General features: G+C 43.6%; 1 protein-coding gene and 1 long non-coding RNA gene across 6 annotated transcripts in view; one reads left to right on the plus strand and one right to left on the minus strand.

The window, feature by feature from the left end:
• The window catches only part of XRN1 (5'-3' exoribonuclease 1), a 120,434-nt gene that overhangs the window by 68,117 nt on the left and 37,353 nt on the right, over positions 1 to 14,964 (minus strand). For all 5 annotated transcript variants that reach the window (XM_053306886.1, XM_053306889.1, XM_053306887.1 and 2 more), the window contains 6 exons: positions 9,419 to 9,538; positions 8,160 to 8,329; positions 7,562 to 7,682; positions 7,371 to 7,469; positions 5,206 to 5,309; positions 4,687 to 4,818 (listed from right to left, as the gene is read on the minus strand). In XM_053306886.1, coding sequence (XP_053162861.1) covers positions 4,687 to 4,818; positions 5,206 to 5,309; positions 7,371 to 7,469; positions 7,562 to 7,682; positions 8,160 to 8,329; positions 9,419 to 9,538 — 746 coding nt within the window. The remainder of the gene's footprint in view (positions 1 to 4,686; positions 4,819 to 5,205; positions 5,310 to 7,370; positions 7,470 to 7,561; positions 7,683 to 8,159; positions 8,330 to 9,418; positions 9,539 to 14,964) is intronic.
• Positions 1 to 14,964, plus strand: part of LOC128349830 (uncharacterized) — a 49,925-nt gene that overhangs the window by 8,465 nt on the left and 26,496 nt on the right. The window contains exon 3 of the long non-coding RNA XR_008319024.1: positions 1,877 to 2,052. This is a non-coding gene — a long non-coding RNA (uncharacterized LOC128349830). The remainder of the gene's footprint in view (positions 1 to 1,876; positions 2,053 to 14,964) is intronic.

Raw genomic sequence — 14,964 nt, forward strand, 5'->3', positions numbered from 1 at the left:
CATAAATAACTTGTATAGAACTATTGGGGTGGAAGATTCCTAAGGAACTCTCCGCCCTCTGTGTTACACAACACACTAAACTGTGTTACACAACACAGTAAACAGAACTACAGACACAAGTGTGAGCTACAAAAATTAGCTGGATTTATTTCAATCAACAAGATTCAGTACTAAACAAGAATAGTAGTAGCTGACAATACATGGATCTTGAGACTCTTATGGAATTAAAGATAAGCCCACATTTTTTTAAAAAAAGTATCCATGGCTCTTTTAACTGCAGAGGTCAATGTGAAAATGAAATGGCAAAAGACCAAAGAGGAATGAAAACAGTAGCCTGGTTCAGACAGTACAAGAGTTTGCTGGATTATGAATAAGCCAATCCCACTCATGCCCTCTCCTCACTTTCTCCTTCCCTTACATGCCCAGCAAAACATAAAGTTTACTGGATTATTTAATTAGTTTCTTGTGCTATCCAAACTAAGAAAATCAGGTTGCTCACCTGTAACTGTTGATCTTTTGGTGAACTGGTATCATTCACAACATGGGCTTTGCACCTGCACAATAGTCCCCTTGGAAGGATACCATGCTCTTCGTAGCGCTCTGAAGCTCTGCCCCTCATGTGTGAAAAATACTTCACTTGGCACCAGAGCACCTAGTACACTTCCTTGGCGCCAGAGTACTTAGTCTCTCAGTTCCTGAGTGGCCACTGTGCAGAATGGACTTTACAAAGTAAGGTAGGTAAGTGTGGTAGGTACATCCAAAAGAGCAGGGAGGCTAGGTGAGTGTTGTGGATGATATCGTATCACCCAAAGATCAAAAGTTATAGGTGAGCAATCTGTTTATCTTAATGGTGATCTGGTAACCTTCACAATGTTGGTGAATAGTGAGCTCTCCTCAAAGGAGGAGGGTCTGAGGATGTAAAACTATAGAACTTTTAAAAGTATAGCCCGCCCCAAACCAGTCTACTGGACTTTCTAAAGCTCTTGGTCCTGTCCACATAGTAGAGGGGTGCCCTCCAAATGTCCAGGGAATGCACAGAACATTCCGAGGGGAGACAGGGTTCATGAAAATGTGGGAAGAACAATGTCTTGGTTAATGTGGAAATCTGAGACCACTTTAGACAGAAAAGAAGGGTCAGTCTGAATCAAAACTTTTTTTGGGGGGGGATAAAGGGGACATCAGTTTTTAGGACAGTAAATTCACTAACCCACCAAGTAATGGCAATTAGGAAAGCCGTTCTGAATGAGCAGTTTAATAGAGGCAGAAGATAACAGTTCAAAGGGGGCTTTGGTGAGGGTGGAGAGCACTAACTAGAGACTCCAGAGTTCAACTAGTTTCTTAACCAGGGGATAAAAGTTGTTGAGCCCTTTGAGAAATCTTTTGCAGTTGGAGTGAGAAAATAAGGTTGTAGAGTTCCATCCTGAGCGTATTTATTTATTTATTTATTTATTTATTCGATTTCTATACCGCCCTTCCAAAAATGGCTCAGGGCAGTTTACACAGAGAAATAATAAATAAATAAGATGGCTCCCTGTCCCCAAAGGGCTCACAATCTAAAAAGAAACAGCAGATAGACACCAGCAACAGCCACTGGAGGGATGCTGTGCTGGGGCTGGATAGGGCCAGTTACTCTCCCCCTGCTAAATAAAGAGAATCACCATGTTAAAAGGTGCCTCTTTGCCAAGTTAGCAGGGCTGTGTTGCCAAGTTATCAGGGTTGTATTGCAGACAAGGCTGACATATGGGCTTTTATGGATGAGTTGAAAAGGCCAGCATGTTTCAGGGAAGTCAAGTAGAGAAGGACTTGGCAAATAAAAGCAGCAGTTGGTTCGAAGCCCTTAGGTTTTGCATAGCTGATGAACCTCTTCCATTTACAGAAATAGTTACATCTGGTAAAGGCTTTCCCCTCATGGAGCAAGATTTAGTCTAAAGGTTCAGTCTCCAGGCCATCATATTCAATGTCCAGAAGCTGAGATGGAGCACCTGGCCCCTGTTCTGGGAGATAGGTTCATCCTGGAGAAGGGGGAACCACAGCTGCCTCTGCCACCACAGTGTGAGTAATATGCATTTTGTCTTGTGCTGTAGGGTTTTGCTGAGAACATGTGACAGAAGAGGGAACTTGGCCATGCAGGCCAGATAGTTGGCTATTCCAAATGGGAGAGATGAAGACAAATAAATTTTCCATCCAATGGAACCTAGCTTTCTCTCTTCTCGTCAGTGGGAGCATTAATGCCTTTGGCTGGCTGGCTGCTCAGTGCACAGTCCACAACAAGCAAATTAGATGGAGGATGCTTAAACAGAAGCATATTACTTGGTGTCAGGAGTTGGACTATGTAAGCCTCCTCGATCATTTCCGGTGAAGAGGCAGATGAATGAGAGCGGATGGCCTGAACAGTCGATGAGGACAGTGTTCAGAAAACATTCAGTGTTGTACTAGGCAATGGTCGACAAGGCTGTGCAAAAAGTGGTCGGTGGTTCAGCATTGAGGTCAACATGGAGGTAGATGGTTAGGCTGGTGTTGACGGCAGCGCTGAAGTCAAAACCACAGATGTAGAGGCCAAAGGTGGAGAAATATTCCAGTGTTCTGAGTGAGAGGGAGAGCCCTCATCCCAATGTTTGTACTTTTTGTGATGTCTATGATTATCTTTAGAGACATCACGAGGCTTTTCTAAAGTAGTTCGAAAAGCAGAACAATGTCTTGGAATCGAGCCAACTTCAACAGCGTGGGCGTCAACGGTGTTGGTGACAATGCAAAGCACAGCATTGGAGTCAACGGGTGAAGGGCCTGTTCATAAAGTGCCACTCTTAAGCGCAATTAATTAATTAAGCGCGAGGAGAGCTGGTCTTGTGGTAGCAAGCATGACTTGTCCCCATAGCTAAGCAGGGTCTGCCCTGGTTGCATATGAATGGGAGACTTGATGTGTGAGCACTGCAAGATATTCCCCTCAGGGGATGAAGCTGCTCTGGGAAGAGCAGAAGGTTTCAAGTTCCCTCCCTGGCATCTCCAAGATAGGGCTGAGAGAAATGCCTGCCTGCAACCTTGGAGAAGCGGCTGCCAGTCTGTGAAGACAATACTGAGCTAGATAAACCAATGGTCTGACTCAGTATATGGCAGTTTCCTATGTTCCTATGTTCTCTGCTTTTCTAAGTTTGTTCAGAAAAGGATAGGCAAATATTACAGCTGTGGATATTATGATTTTCCCCAAGACAGAACAAACATAGGTTGTGTTTGTCAAAGGAGGGAGGGTTCCACAGCAAGAGGTACACTGCATAAAAGTCTCCCTTGAACCCTTTAGTGTCAAATCCCAACATTTAGGCCAAGAGTAATCAGAGAAAACAGTCTGAGGTCAGTGAAACTAATAAAAGGTAAAGGTAAAGTGTGCCGTCGAGTCAGTGTCGACTCCTGGCAACCACTAATAAGCAAACCATAAATTAGGTCTTCTAGGAACCAAACATGAAGAGTGAAAACTGAGGGAACTATTCACAATGGCAGTTGGGAAGGAACTGAGAGACTAAGTGCTCTGGCGTGAAGGATAATGATTGCACTAAGGTGGCGCTTCAGAGTGCTACGAAGTGCTTGAAATCCTTCCGAGGGGACTACTGCATAGACGCAAAACCCATGTTGTGAAGGTTATCAGATCGCCGATGTGGAAGGGGCGGATGACGCGTCGTCATACAGAGCCGCCCTCAAGCGCAGTTCTCTATTTCTTCTGGTTTGCTTAGAGAACGACAAGCAGATTTTACAGGTTGAGGTGAGATGGGACTCTCCCAAACAAATTAGGCACAGATTATGGCCATCCTGGGAGGGCAACTTTGCATTACACTTAGTGCAGCGCTTGAAAGTCTTTTTTCCCTTAGGGGTGTCCATCGTAACTCACACTTTTCACCAGTCCGCGTCAAATAGCTGTAAGATCCGTCCCTTCTTTTGTCATCTTGAAAATCGCACGCAATAGAGAGTCCAAGAAACAGTCCGAAGTCAAACCAATAAATCAAATAATGCCAAGTCCGAGGTCAATAGAATAGTCAAAAAAGCAGTCCGAGGTCCAAACCAGTAGAGCTAACCAAGAATTTGAGCAAGGAACTATACTAAGGAGCTGCAGAAATCACGAGTGATCCTTTCAGCGGTTGAAAAGGAACTGAGGTGCCTGCGTTTCCTCCCGCCTTAAATGGCCACGTGGTCATGTGGGGCGGGGCGCAGGTGCTGAAGAGGAGCTGTAGAACTCGATACTGAGGGACTTCCGCGCAGGCGCAGAACCCACTCTAATGGTTTCAACTGATCACGAACCAGATCTACAGTTTAAGTAATCTCAACAAACCCAGATATCAAGCCAAGATCAAAGCGCAGTTTGATAGCCAGGCTTGTTTATAATCCAACAAGCCGGATTATTTGAACTGGACCAAATAATCAAGCAAAAGCAAAATGAAGTTCATTATCTTTTTCCATATGGATTCTTCAAGAGCTTTTCATCTTTGAAGGTATCTTCTAAATTATGCCAATCGGATGAAGTTTAGCATCTATCATGTTCACAAAAAGCTACTTAGTAGCTGAACAGTAGTTGCAACCATCTGAACCTCTACACATTTATAAAATGACCCTTGGTAAAGCTGCCCACCCTTACAATTAAATCAGATTCACCCCTTCCCTCCAAATGCCATCAAACTACAGACACAAGCAACATGATCTTACTGTTCTGAAATTCCCTGGATTTCTTTCATCCATATATTCTGTTCTTTATCTCCAACATATGCTACTTTAGTTGGTGGCACAACATTTCCCATGTAGAGTTTCTGTGTTCCAGGAGGCTCCTCCAAATTAAACCTTAAATATAAATATGCATGTCACCAGTGTAAAATAAAAATAAATCCCCTTTATAAATTACACACACTTATTTGGGATGAGATCTCTCTGTTTTCAATGTAACTTATTTGGAAGTGTGCTTGTACAGTATTTATTTATTAATATATAACATGTTAATAAAAAAAGAAAAACTTTGCTTTGAGTTGATCACTTATCACTTTTCTCATTAAGATTAATGTGGCTCTTCTCCCACCAGCACAGATAGGAAAGCAAGCAACTAATACTTTGCTTTCTAAATAAACTATTCAAATTCTCTTATTTCAAGAATTATTACACAGCGATTACTCTACGACCTTGACATAGAACACTTGCAAAAAACAAAAGACCTGCAGAAGCTATCTCTCTTACTTAGTTTCGCCATCTGATACAGCAACTGCTCTGGCTTCCTCCAGGTGCGGCCAGTTAACAAAGATCGATTTCCCAAGTACAAGACTGGCTACATTTTCCACACTCTAAAGAAGAAATGTGATTGGTTAGCCTTTCAAAACAAATTCATGCTAAATATTAAAATATATCACTATACAGCACAGAGAATTGATATATTTCTAAGAAATACTTGGTATATTATAATAGTTCGTACTGGAGTTTGTTTTGCAAAAGCTTTATAATACTTCATTTGTATTTCATTTATATCTGTTTTAGATTCAGAAATAATAGCAATTTTTAAAAAAAGACCCAGTATATTATTATTATTATTTTGATTTCTACACCGCCCTTCCAAAAATGGCTCAGGACAGTTTACAAAGAGAAACAACAAATAAATAAGATGGCTCCCTGTCCCCAAAGGGCTCACAATCTAAAAAGAAACATAAGACAGACACCAGCAACAGTCACTGGAAGTACTGTGCTGTGCTGGGGGTGGATAGGGCCAGTTACTCTCCTCCTGCTAAATAAAGAGAATCACCACGGTAAAAGGTGCCTCTTTGCCCAGTTAGCAAGTCCAGACTCAAAATCACCCACCCAACAGGTCTCCAGGGGACATGTTCATAACCATCCACATGAACACCACACTAAACCATAAATTCCACCTCACTACAAAATAACAGAAGTTGTTCCTGAAGCTATGGCAATGTATCCATTTTTTATTTGTTTCATTATATGAAACAAGTCACTGGGAAGGATGCAGACTAAGCTAGTCATATGACTAAGTCCCACTGCAATGAACAGGACTTAAGCTGGTCATGACTAACTACTACTACTACAACAAATATTTATATGCTGCTTTATACAACTTGTCTCATTGATCTCCATAGCACTTTGCCATGACTAACTAGTCTGGATCCTATCTAGTATGCATACACATATTTGCCTTAGTGTGTTCTGGGGACCGCAGGAGCAAGCATTCCCATCCCCTAAAAGTCAGTAGTCCCACCCCAGATACACATAAGATTGCATCACCTCCTGTCTTTTGTGTTAAGCACAACTATCTCCAAGACAACAAAGTCATCAGCCCATGCCATGAGGAATGAGAATGAAACAATACAGTATACCCACCCCCCATCTAAATTATTCTCAATTCAATACATGGGACCTTAAAGTCAAACATTCCTTTCCTAAATAGCCAGTTATTGAACTAGGGATCTAAGCACACCCATTTCCTAAAAGAACAGGAAAATAAGTCATGACAACAAGTGTGCAAAGACCACAATGCACTTATTAGAGCCTATGTCTATGCCCGTGCTGTATTAATGCTACTTTATAATAACACTCTCAAATGCCCAAACCACTTCCATACCACCACCACTGGCACCACCTTAATTATGAAATAATCTTGCCCCTGTACTAGCCAGACATAATTTTAATTTCAACTCAAGCCCAGGCATCTATGATATTAGTCTCAGAACCTGTTTCCAGTGCTAGAGGCTCAGTGGTTGAAGGATGCTGTGGTAGTAAAAATGTCCCTTGATATTCTCAAAGCATATTTCTTTCACTGCTGAATAACCTCACTAAGCTTCCAGGCAATTAGGATTAGGTGAGAGAGCTTCCAGGCATGTTCAAACCTTGTATTTACCACTGACCCTCACATCTATCAAAAAGATTCAACTAGTGTTAAAATCCCCCTTGACATCCAGTCAGTGGTTCCAGTGCGTAGTTCCTACATGTGAAGAAGGATCAGATTTTTAAAAACCCAAACTAATAAGAAGTTCCGGGGAGAGAACAATAATTTCCATTATTTGCAGCAAAAATATAACCATTCTGAGATCCTTTTGTCTGTTGGATACTGGTTACCAAAATATTTTTAATATTCTTCTATCAGGACAAACAGATAGATTCCATTATATCAAAGCATTCTTCTGTGAGCAGTCAAGGACATTCCTCATTTTCAAAGATGCCTAAGAGCTGTCTGGTGCAGGTGTTCTCTTCATTATATGATCCCCTACTTTCAAATATGCATTAATGCAAATACAGCAATGTCAGGTGATCAATAATAACAATAAACTTGAGCTCTACATTTTACCAGTGATCTAATAAAGTGTTCTGTGACAAGCTCTTTGAAAAATTCAGATACTCACCACTTCGCCTGAATCTTCAGGAACCATGATTTCCAGCAGCATATTTTCTCCATGGCTGCTCTGCTGGAACACTTGTACCCCACTTTTTTTAAGACAGAACTAGGGTGGAGGAAGAAAGGCAATGTTCTGATTAATGCCTTCCACAGAATAAATATCAGACAGAAAAAAGAAATCATCAAGATGCACTATACCTTATGCTCAATGTGCTTCAGAGTAGGAAACCCACAGAAATACAATTTCTCCATATCCAACTTAGTTATTTTATTATGGGATATATCTACACGCCAAACATCCAAAGACATAGCTTTGTACCTACAAAAGAAAATCAAGGCCACACATGATTTCCCCAGAAGAATCATTCACATGCAGAACGCAAAAAATCCTTCTTTAAAACTCTGTGCCTGTTACAGTTGTTAAAAGCTTAAAACAAACTAGCTATTAAGATTCAGGCAAAGAGCTAGTCAGAATTAGAAAGGAAGACTATGAAATACATGCTGAACAATCCTTCTTTGGAAATTAATATCTCCAAATATCTTTCATATCTTATTTCAGAAAACATACAAAGGGACAATGATAGCAAAGAGCATGTCCATTATCCACTCCTCTCAATCATATTCTTACTTATCTATGGCTGCGGTCCTGGGTCCACTTATGCATGCATATGTGCTTGTGAAATCAACTATACTTTGACATCAACTCCCACACATATCTAATAAAATGAAAGGCGTGCAGCAACAGTGCTCAATGAATTGCACCTTTTGCATTTTAAAAAAATCACTGAAGTCTTACCTGGTGTGGCATTTTTCTATGGAAGGAAACTTCTCTGGCCATGGTGACAGGTACTGAAATTCTGTATCACTGTCATACAAATACATCAGGCACTCACTGTGTCTGTTTCTTTGCTTCTCTTCTGCCATCAATAAATTGTTGCAGGATTCCATTGCTTGTAACAATTGTTTCTAAAGGAATTAGCATTTGCAGACAGATTGTATATTGTATGTCAAGATACCTTAACCTTTACCTTTTCTCATCATTAGCAAATCTGATTATGAGAGACTCTGGCCTATAACTGAGCATAATAAATACTGATTGAGAGGATCCTCCTGGTTAGCATGAACCATTACCAATTCCAGTGAAGGAGAAATTGTGGGGGGAGGGGAAGGAGGGGAGATGTGGAAGAGAGGAGAAACTGTGGAGCAGGAGCACCTGCTGTCTCTTAACCAGGTTTAAGTGATTGGGAGTATCATGTCTGGACTGGCTCTAGACATACTTAAGAAAACTGCAGCTCTAGTAAACAATTTCTGAAAATTCATTCAGTTGTTATTTCTAACACTACCACCCCACCATCGCTGGCTGAGACCACTCTAGGGAGAGGTTAGGAATAAGCCTCAGTTTTTCACATCCCCACCCTCCTCCTCCTCTCCAGGATAGGAACAAGTTGATAAAGCAGGAGATTACATAGTTGAAATAACTCCTTCAGATCTCCTTTGACCCTGGGACAGGAAGACTGCCTGATCTCCTGTTTTGGTGATTCTTTCTCTCTGTGGTGAAATGAAAGGAATGGAATGGAAAGGGCAAAGTTGGAGCACAACAATCTGAAGTCCAGTTTTAATTTCTCCCTGGGAATAAATCTGCGGAGCAGGCAGTAAACAAGGTCCAGAGTTTCCTTGGATAATTGATCTCCAAAGCACACAATTATTCATTCCACATATCAGGTCTCAGTATGAACTTGATTTCTTGGTATCACTGGGAGAAAATCTGTGGCAAACTAGAGTATTTCAGCTTCTCTCTTTAATTAGATCTCATGTATATTCACCAGTGTAAGTAAAAGAATGGAGAAGAAGGGGGAAGAGAGCAGACCACATATAAGAAGATACTGATTTGTTACAATAGTTAAGTATTTCAGATGAAGAATACAACTCTCTGTTCAGCAATATTTTGAAGATGTATAAAGTTCTAAGAATGCATCAACTACTATTTATTTACAGTGTTACTGTTTACCACTGTGAAAGTCTACTTGAAGATCAGAAGGAAGACAAAATCCTCACCTCATCAATAAAGGGGATTAACACTACAGCTTCCCATTCTTGTTGCTTTCCATTTAGATCAGTTTTAAATTCTGTTGGATAATATTCAATAATGGGAGACTCTTCAGTAGTCATCAAATGCTAAGGAGCAAGAAAAGCATGATCAAGAAGACAGTTTTCAACAATGCAAATTTCAGTCTACAATAAAAACTTGACATTAGTTCTAATTGAAAATGAATACATTATTTATAAAGACACAGCACCAAAAAATTGAGAAAAGGCAAGACCAAGCCCCTATTTTAAGAATTGAAATAAAATGGCCACTGTATAAAATAAATATTATGCAAGATAGTAGAAAGGAGCATTGGTTACTCATTGTGAAGGCTTCTTGCTGCTGGATTTGAGAACATCTCATGTGGGTTATCTTTCCCACGTGTCCCGAAGGCAGGACTATGTTAATTAAGAGAACCCCACCCAGTTCATAGTAGCCAAGTACAAAGTACAAAGAGAACTGCAAGAATAGAAAAAAAGAAATACACCAGTAGACGCAGAGACCCAGACAGGGTTGAGATGTCCTCAGATCCAGCAGAAAGAAGAAGCCTTCATGATAAGCAACCAACGCTTTCTCTGCTGCTGGATGAGGACATCTCACGTGGGACATGCCCCAGCCAAGAGACCCAGGTGGGAGCGTTGGCTTCTACTGGAGTGGAAGAACTTGCTGAAGGACCCATTTGCCAAAGCCGCTTGTGTCGAGAGGTCGAGCTTGTCATGCTGGGTAAACATGGAAGGCGAAGGCAAGGGGGCTGCTCTGCAGATTTCTGAAAGTGGTGCATTAGTGGAGAAGGCAGCTGATGTGGCCGCTGACCTTGTAGGCTGTGCAGTGATATGAGGAGACGGTCATAGGTTCTGTACCTCACAGGCCAATGCTATGCAGGCTTTAATCCATCTGGCGATGGCAGTGATGAAAGTTTTCTGACCCACTGAGGATATCCTGCGAGTGGAGGAAAATGGAAGCCACTTTAGGCAGAAAAAAAAGATCAGGAATTAGGCAGACAGAGTCGGGTGAAAAAAAAATGCAGAAATTGGGTTTGGTGGATAGTGTGTGCAGTTCTGAAACTGGCTGATGTGATGGCCACCAGAAAAGCTAGTTTAAAGGAGAGCAGGCAGAGTGGTATTGAGTGGAGGGGATCGAAGGGCGGCTTGTGCAACACACAGAGGACTTTATGCAAACCCCAGGATGGGAACCTGTGTACAGTCGGGGGCAACAGTAGGTGGCGCCCCTGAGAAAACATTTAAGGTGAAGATGAGAATGCAGGCCCTTAGAAGAGAAGGTGGACAGGATATTCGCCAGGAAGGCTGCTTGACATTTGAGTATGTTGGCCTTGAAGTCTTTATCAAGGCCATCTTGTAAGAAGTGGAGTAGCTCAGGGATGCCGCAGTCCCCTCCAGAGAGCTTATGACATCGGCAACAGCAGAGAAAGACCTTCCCGATGGGCTGGTAAATGAGATTAATTGAGTCTCTCCTGGATGTGAGGACCGTGTCCAAGACTGTGTGTGTAGCCATGGTGTTTCAGGATGTTCCACTGAGTTGCCAAGTGGCAAGCTTGAACCATGCTGGGTTGTGGTGGAGGATGGGGCCTTGGTGGAGAAGGTCTAGTGTTACCAGGAGGAACCAGGAACCCTGTATAGTGACATGTAGCATTTCTGTGAACCACGGTCTCTGGGGCCAGTGTAGTGCCACCAGGATTATTTGAGCTTTGAAGAGACGGATTCTGCAAGTAAGCAGCTGAGCACTGATATGGGGGAAGGCATATAGAAGAACCAGGGGCCATGGGGAGAAGAGGGCATCTACTACCTCTGCACCTTTGCAGGGGAATCAAGAGAAGAACCTGGCTCATGTCATGTTGGCTGGCGAGGCAAAGAGGTCAATTTGAAGGTGTCCCAGAGCCTGGATTAGCAAGTTGAATGGATGGAGATTGAAGCGCCGTTCAGCTGCATGTATCTCTTTCCTGCTGAGCCAGTCGACTTGCATATTGAGAAATGCGCTGACGTGATGGGCTGTCAGGGAGGTCAAGTGAGACTCTGCCAACAGGAGCAAGAGTGACACTTCCTGGTGAAGGGATCTGGAGCTGGTGCCACCATGGCGATTCATATGTGCCTTCGCCGTGACACTGTCAGTTTGAACTAACATGTTGGTTCTGTAGAGAGGCTTGAAAGTTTGGAGTGAGGCAAATGGCTCTGAGTTCCAGCCAGTTCTAGCCACTGTAAGACTGCTCCTGAAGGGACCATTTTCCATGAGCCAAATGTTGTAGGCAATGAGTCCCCCAACTGGAGAGACTGACATCTGTCATCAATATAATCCTTGAATGGTCCAGGAAGGACTTGCCATGAGAGAAACTGAACAGTTGGATCCACCAGAGAAAAAACTGGGTAACTTGATGAGGGAGTTTGACTCTGGTGGGTTGCCAACATGCTCTATCATTCCGGTAGGGTAGGAGGAACCAGTGGCGAGTGAATAGGTGGAAGCAGGACCATGGCACTGCTTCCAAAGATACCACCATAAGACCTAGAAATCTGGCTAGGGTTAGGACTGGTACCGTTGGGACGAAGGATACTTGGTGGATCAGCCAGAGGATATCCTGTATATGGTCTGGGGGATTAATCATGTGGCCTAGAGAGGTGTCTATTAACACTCCAAGACGGTGGATCTAGTTGCAGGAGAATAGATTACTCTTGGCCCTGTTCGCCAGGAATCTGTGTTCGAAAGGCACTTGAAGCATGTTGCTAACATCTGACTCCGCGGTTATAAGGGAGGGAGACTTGATCAGGAGATAGTCCAAGTAGGCAAATACCTAAATTCCTCTCAGGTGAAGGTGAGCTACGAAGGTGGCCCAGATCTTTATGAAGATCCTGGGCGCTGAGGAGAGACCGAACAGAAGGGCATTACTAATACAGGGGTATTAGTAATGACGGCCTGCGCACTTAAAGCGTAAGAGTGGCCGGCTAAGTGGGTGGATTGGCACTACGTAGGTACGTAGGTAATGTCAAGTCTACTGATGCCATGAAGTCAGAGGGATTCTGAGGTGGATCTTATAGAGTCTCCATCCTGAGCTTTTTGCTCTTGTCATATTTGTTTAAGAACTTTGAAGTCCAGTACAGCTCTGAGGGAGCCATTCTTTTTGGTTACGGTGAACAAAATAGAGTAAATGACCCTGCCCCTTTGATGAATTGGTACTCGTTCTATGGAGTTGGTAGCTTCTAGATGCTGAATTGCTTGGAGCAGACCTAGGTGTTTGGTAGGTGAGTGTGACTGGAGGATTGGAGAGAACAGTCAGGTGTAGGGAAGCTAGCTCTATCTTGTACCCATGTAAGATTCTGAGTACCCATTGGTTGGAAATGTTTGCTTCCCATATGTGGATAAAGTCCAATAGGCAACTTCCCACACAGGAGCGGTGAGTCAGGAATTCTGTCTGGCTTTAGATTGGTTAGCGAAGGTTTGATGTGGTTGGATAGGTGGCCTGTTGTGTTGTCTGATCCAGAAGGGACATTGCATTCTAGGGTCCCTATCCTGGGATCTGAAGGTATACCGAAAGCAACAAAAAGGCTAGAAGGGCCTCCATGGCTGTCATCTATCCTCCCTGGTAGGGGCTGAGGAAAGTGCTTTTCTTTTGTCTTTAGTTTAGATAAATATTTCTTCAAGGGCTTCACCCCCAAAGAGTCTGCGTGCCGCATTTTGAACTAACTGAAGTTTCCGAACTAAGTACAAAGGCAGAGCCACACAGAGCATATTGCAACAGTCAAGCTGATGGTCAACGGATGCACCACTGTTTGAGATGGTTCTCATCAAGGAATGGATGTAGCTGTCAAATCAGCCAAAGTTGATGAAAAATGATCCTGGCCATAGCCTCCACCTGAGATACCAGAGTGAGGCCTGGATCCAAGAGAACTCCCAAGCTGCAAATCTGTTCCTTCTGGGAGAGTGTAACCTCATCCAGGATAGGGAGATCTAACTCATTCCTCAAATTCTGATCCCCCACAATGAACAACTCTGTCTTGCTTAGATTCAGCTTCAATTTGTTATCCAGCCCATTGCTGCCCGTAGGCAGGCATTTAGGGAGTGAATACCATTTGCTGCTGATGATGATGATGATGAAAGGAGAAATAGATCTGTGTGTCATCAGCATACTGCTAACTATGGATGTGCCCTTTTACGGGCCTCCGAACAGGTTCAAACACTGGCTGGTTCGAACATTTGGCAGTTGGGGGGGTCGGACTTTAAGGGCAGGGGAGGGTGCCCTTACACAAACCCCCACGATTTCCCCCTGCTGGCGCTCAGTTCCTGTAAAATCATTCGGGATGACAGCATACCTCCCTTCCGCCCTCTCCCCACTTTGGGCCAGAAGTACTGGGCGCATGTGCGCATGCCAGTTGTGTGTGTGTGCACGCGCACACACGTGCACATCAGATGGGCGCATGTGTGATTGCAACATGCATGCGCACACGCCCGGTACTTCTGGCCACTTCTGGTCGAAGAGGGGAAAGGACGGCAGGGAGGTATGCTGCCTCCCCGAAGGATTTTATAGGAACTGAGTGCCGGTGGTGGGAAAGCAGGGGGAGGGGTAAGTACAACCTCTCCTGCCCTTAAAGTCCAACCCCTCACCCTTTCGAACCACCTCTGCCTGGTTCCATGCACATCCCTATTGATAACACCCTGCACCAAATCTCCTGATGACCTCACCCAGTGGTTTCATGTAGATGTTAAACAGCACTGGTGACAGGATGGAGCCCTGAGGGACTCCATATAATAGCTACTGTTTCAAAGAGCAATCATCACCAAGCTCCACCATCTGGAATCGGCATGAGAGATAGGAGCAGAACCACTGCAAAGCGGTGCCTCCTATCCCCAACTCCCCCAGGCAATCCAGAAGGATACCATGGTCAATGGTATCGAACACTGCCAAGAGATCCAAAAGAACCAACAGTCACACTCCTTCTGTCGATTCCCGACAAAGGTCATCCATCAGGCCGAAGCAACCTCATAGCCTGCTGTAAAGCCAGTTTGAAATAGGTCTAGATAATTGGTTTCCTCCAAAACTGCCTGGAGGACCTTTTTATTTTTATATGCTTTCCTATGTTTAGATTTTTCCCCCCTTTTGCTTTCTAGGAGCATTGTAAGAGGAAGCGGTGAAGGAGGATGAAGTGTCCTTGACCTGCTTTCTAGTAATTTTTAAATTATTGCGCTGCTGGCACAATTTATCAATAATACCCTGAAACCAGGCTGGTGGTAATTCTGAGGGGAGAGAAGGTACAGAAGGCAGGGTGAGCTGGTCAGAGGGGTGGGGAGGGGGATTGGCGAGAAGGCCCAGGTCTTACTGGTTACGGCTCTGGATCAGACATTTGATCCTTCAACTCACTGTCTGGGCACACTGGTGAGATTGGCTACAAAGGAGCCCCTTTCCTGCCATCATCCAGCCTTCCTTGGTCTTGTTGTTTTCTGGCATTATTGGATCATTGTCGGACGGTATTGTCAGCATCATTAGAGGAGCACTCCTGCCGGGGAGCCTCTG

Source organism: Hemicordylus capensis, chromosome 3, assembly GCF_027244095.1.
Source record: "Hemicordylus capensis ecotype Gifberg chromosome 3, rHemCap1.1.pri, whole genome shotgun sequence".
Lineage (NCBI taxonomy): Eukaryota > Metazoa > Chordata > Lepidosauria > Squamata > Cordylidae > Hemicordylus > Hemicordylus capensis.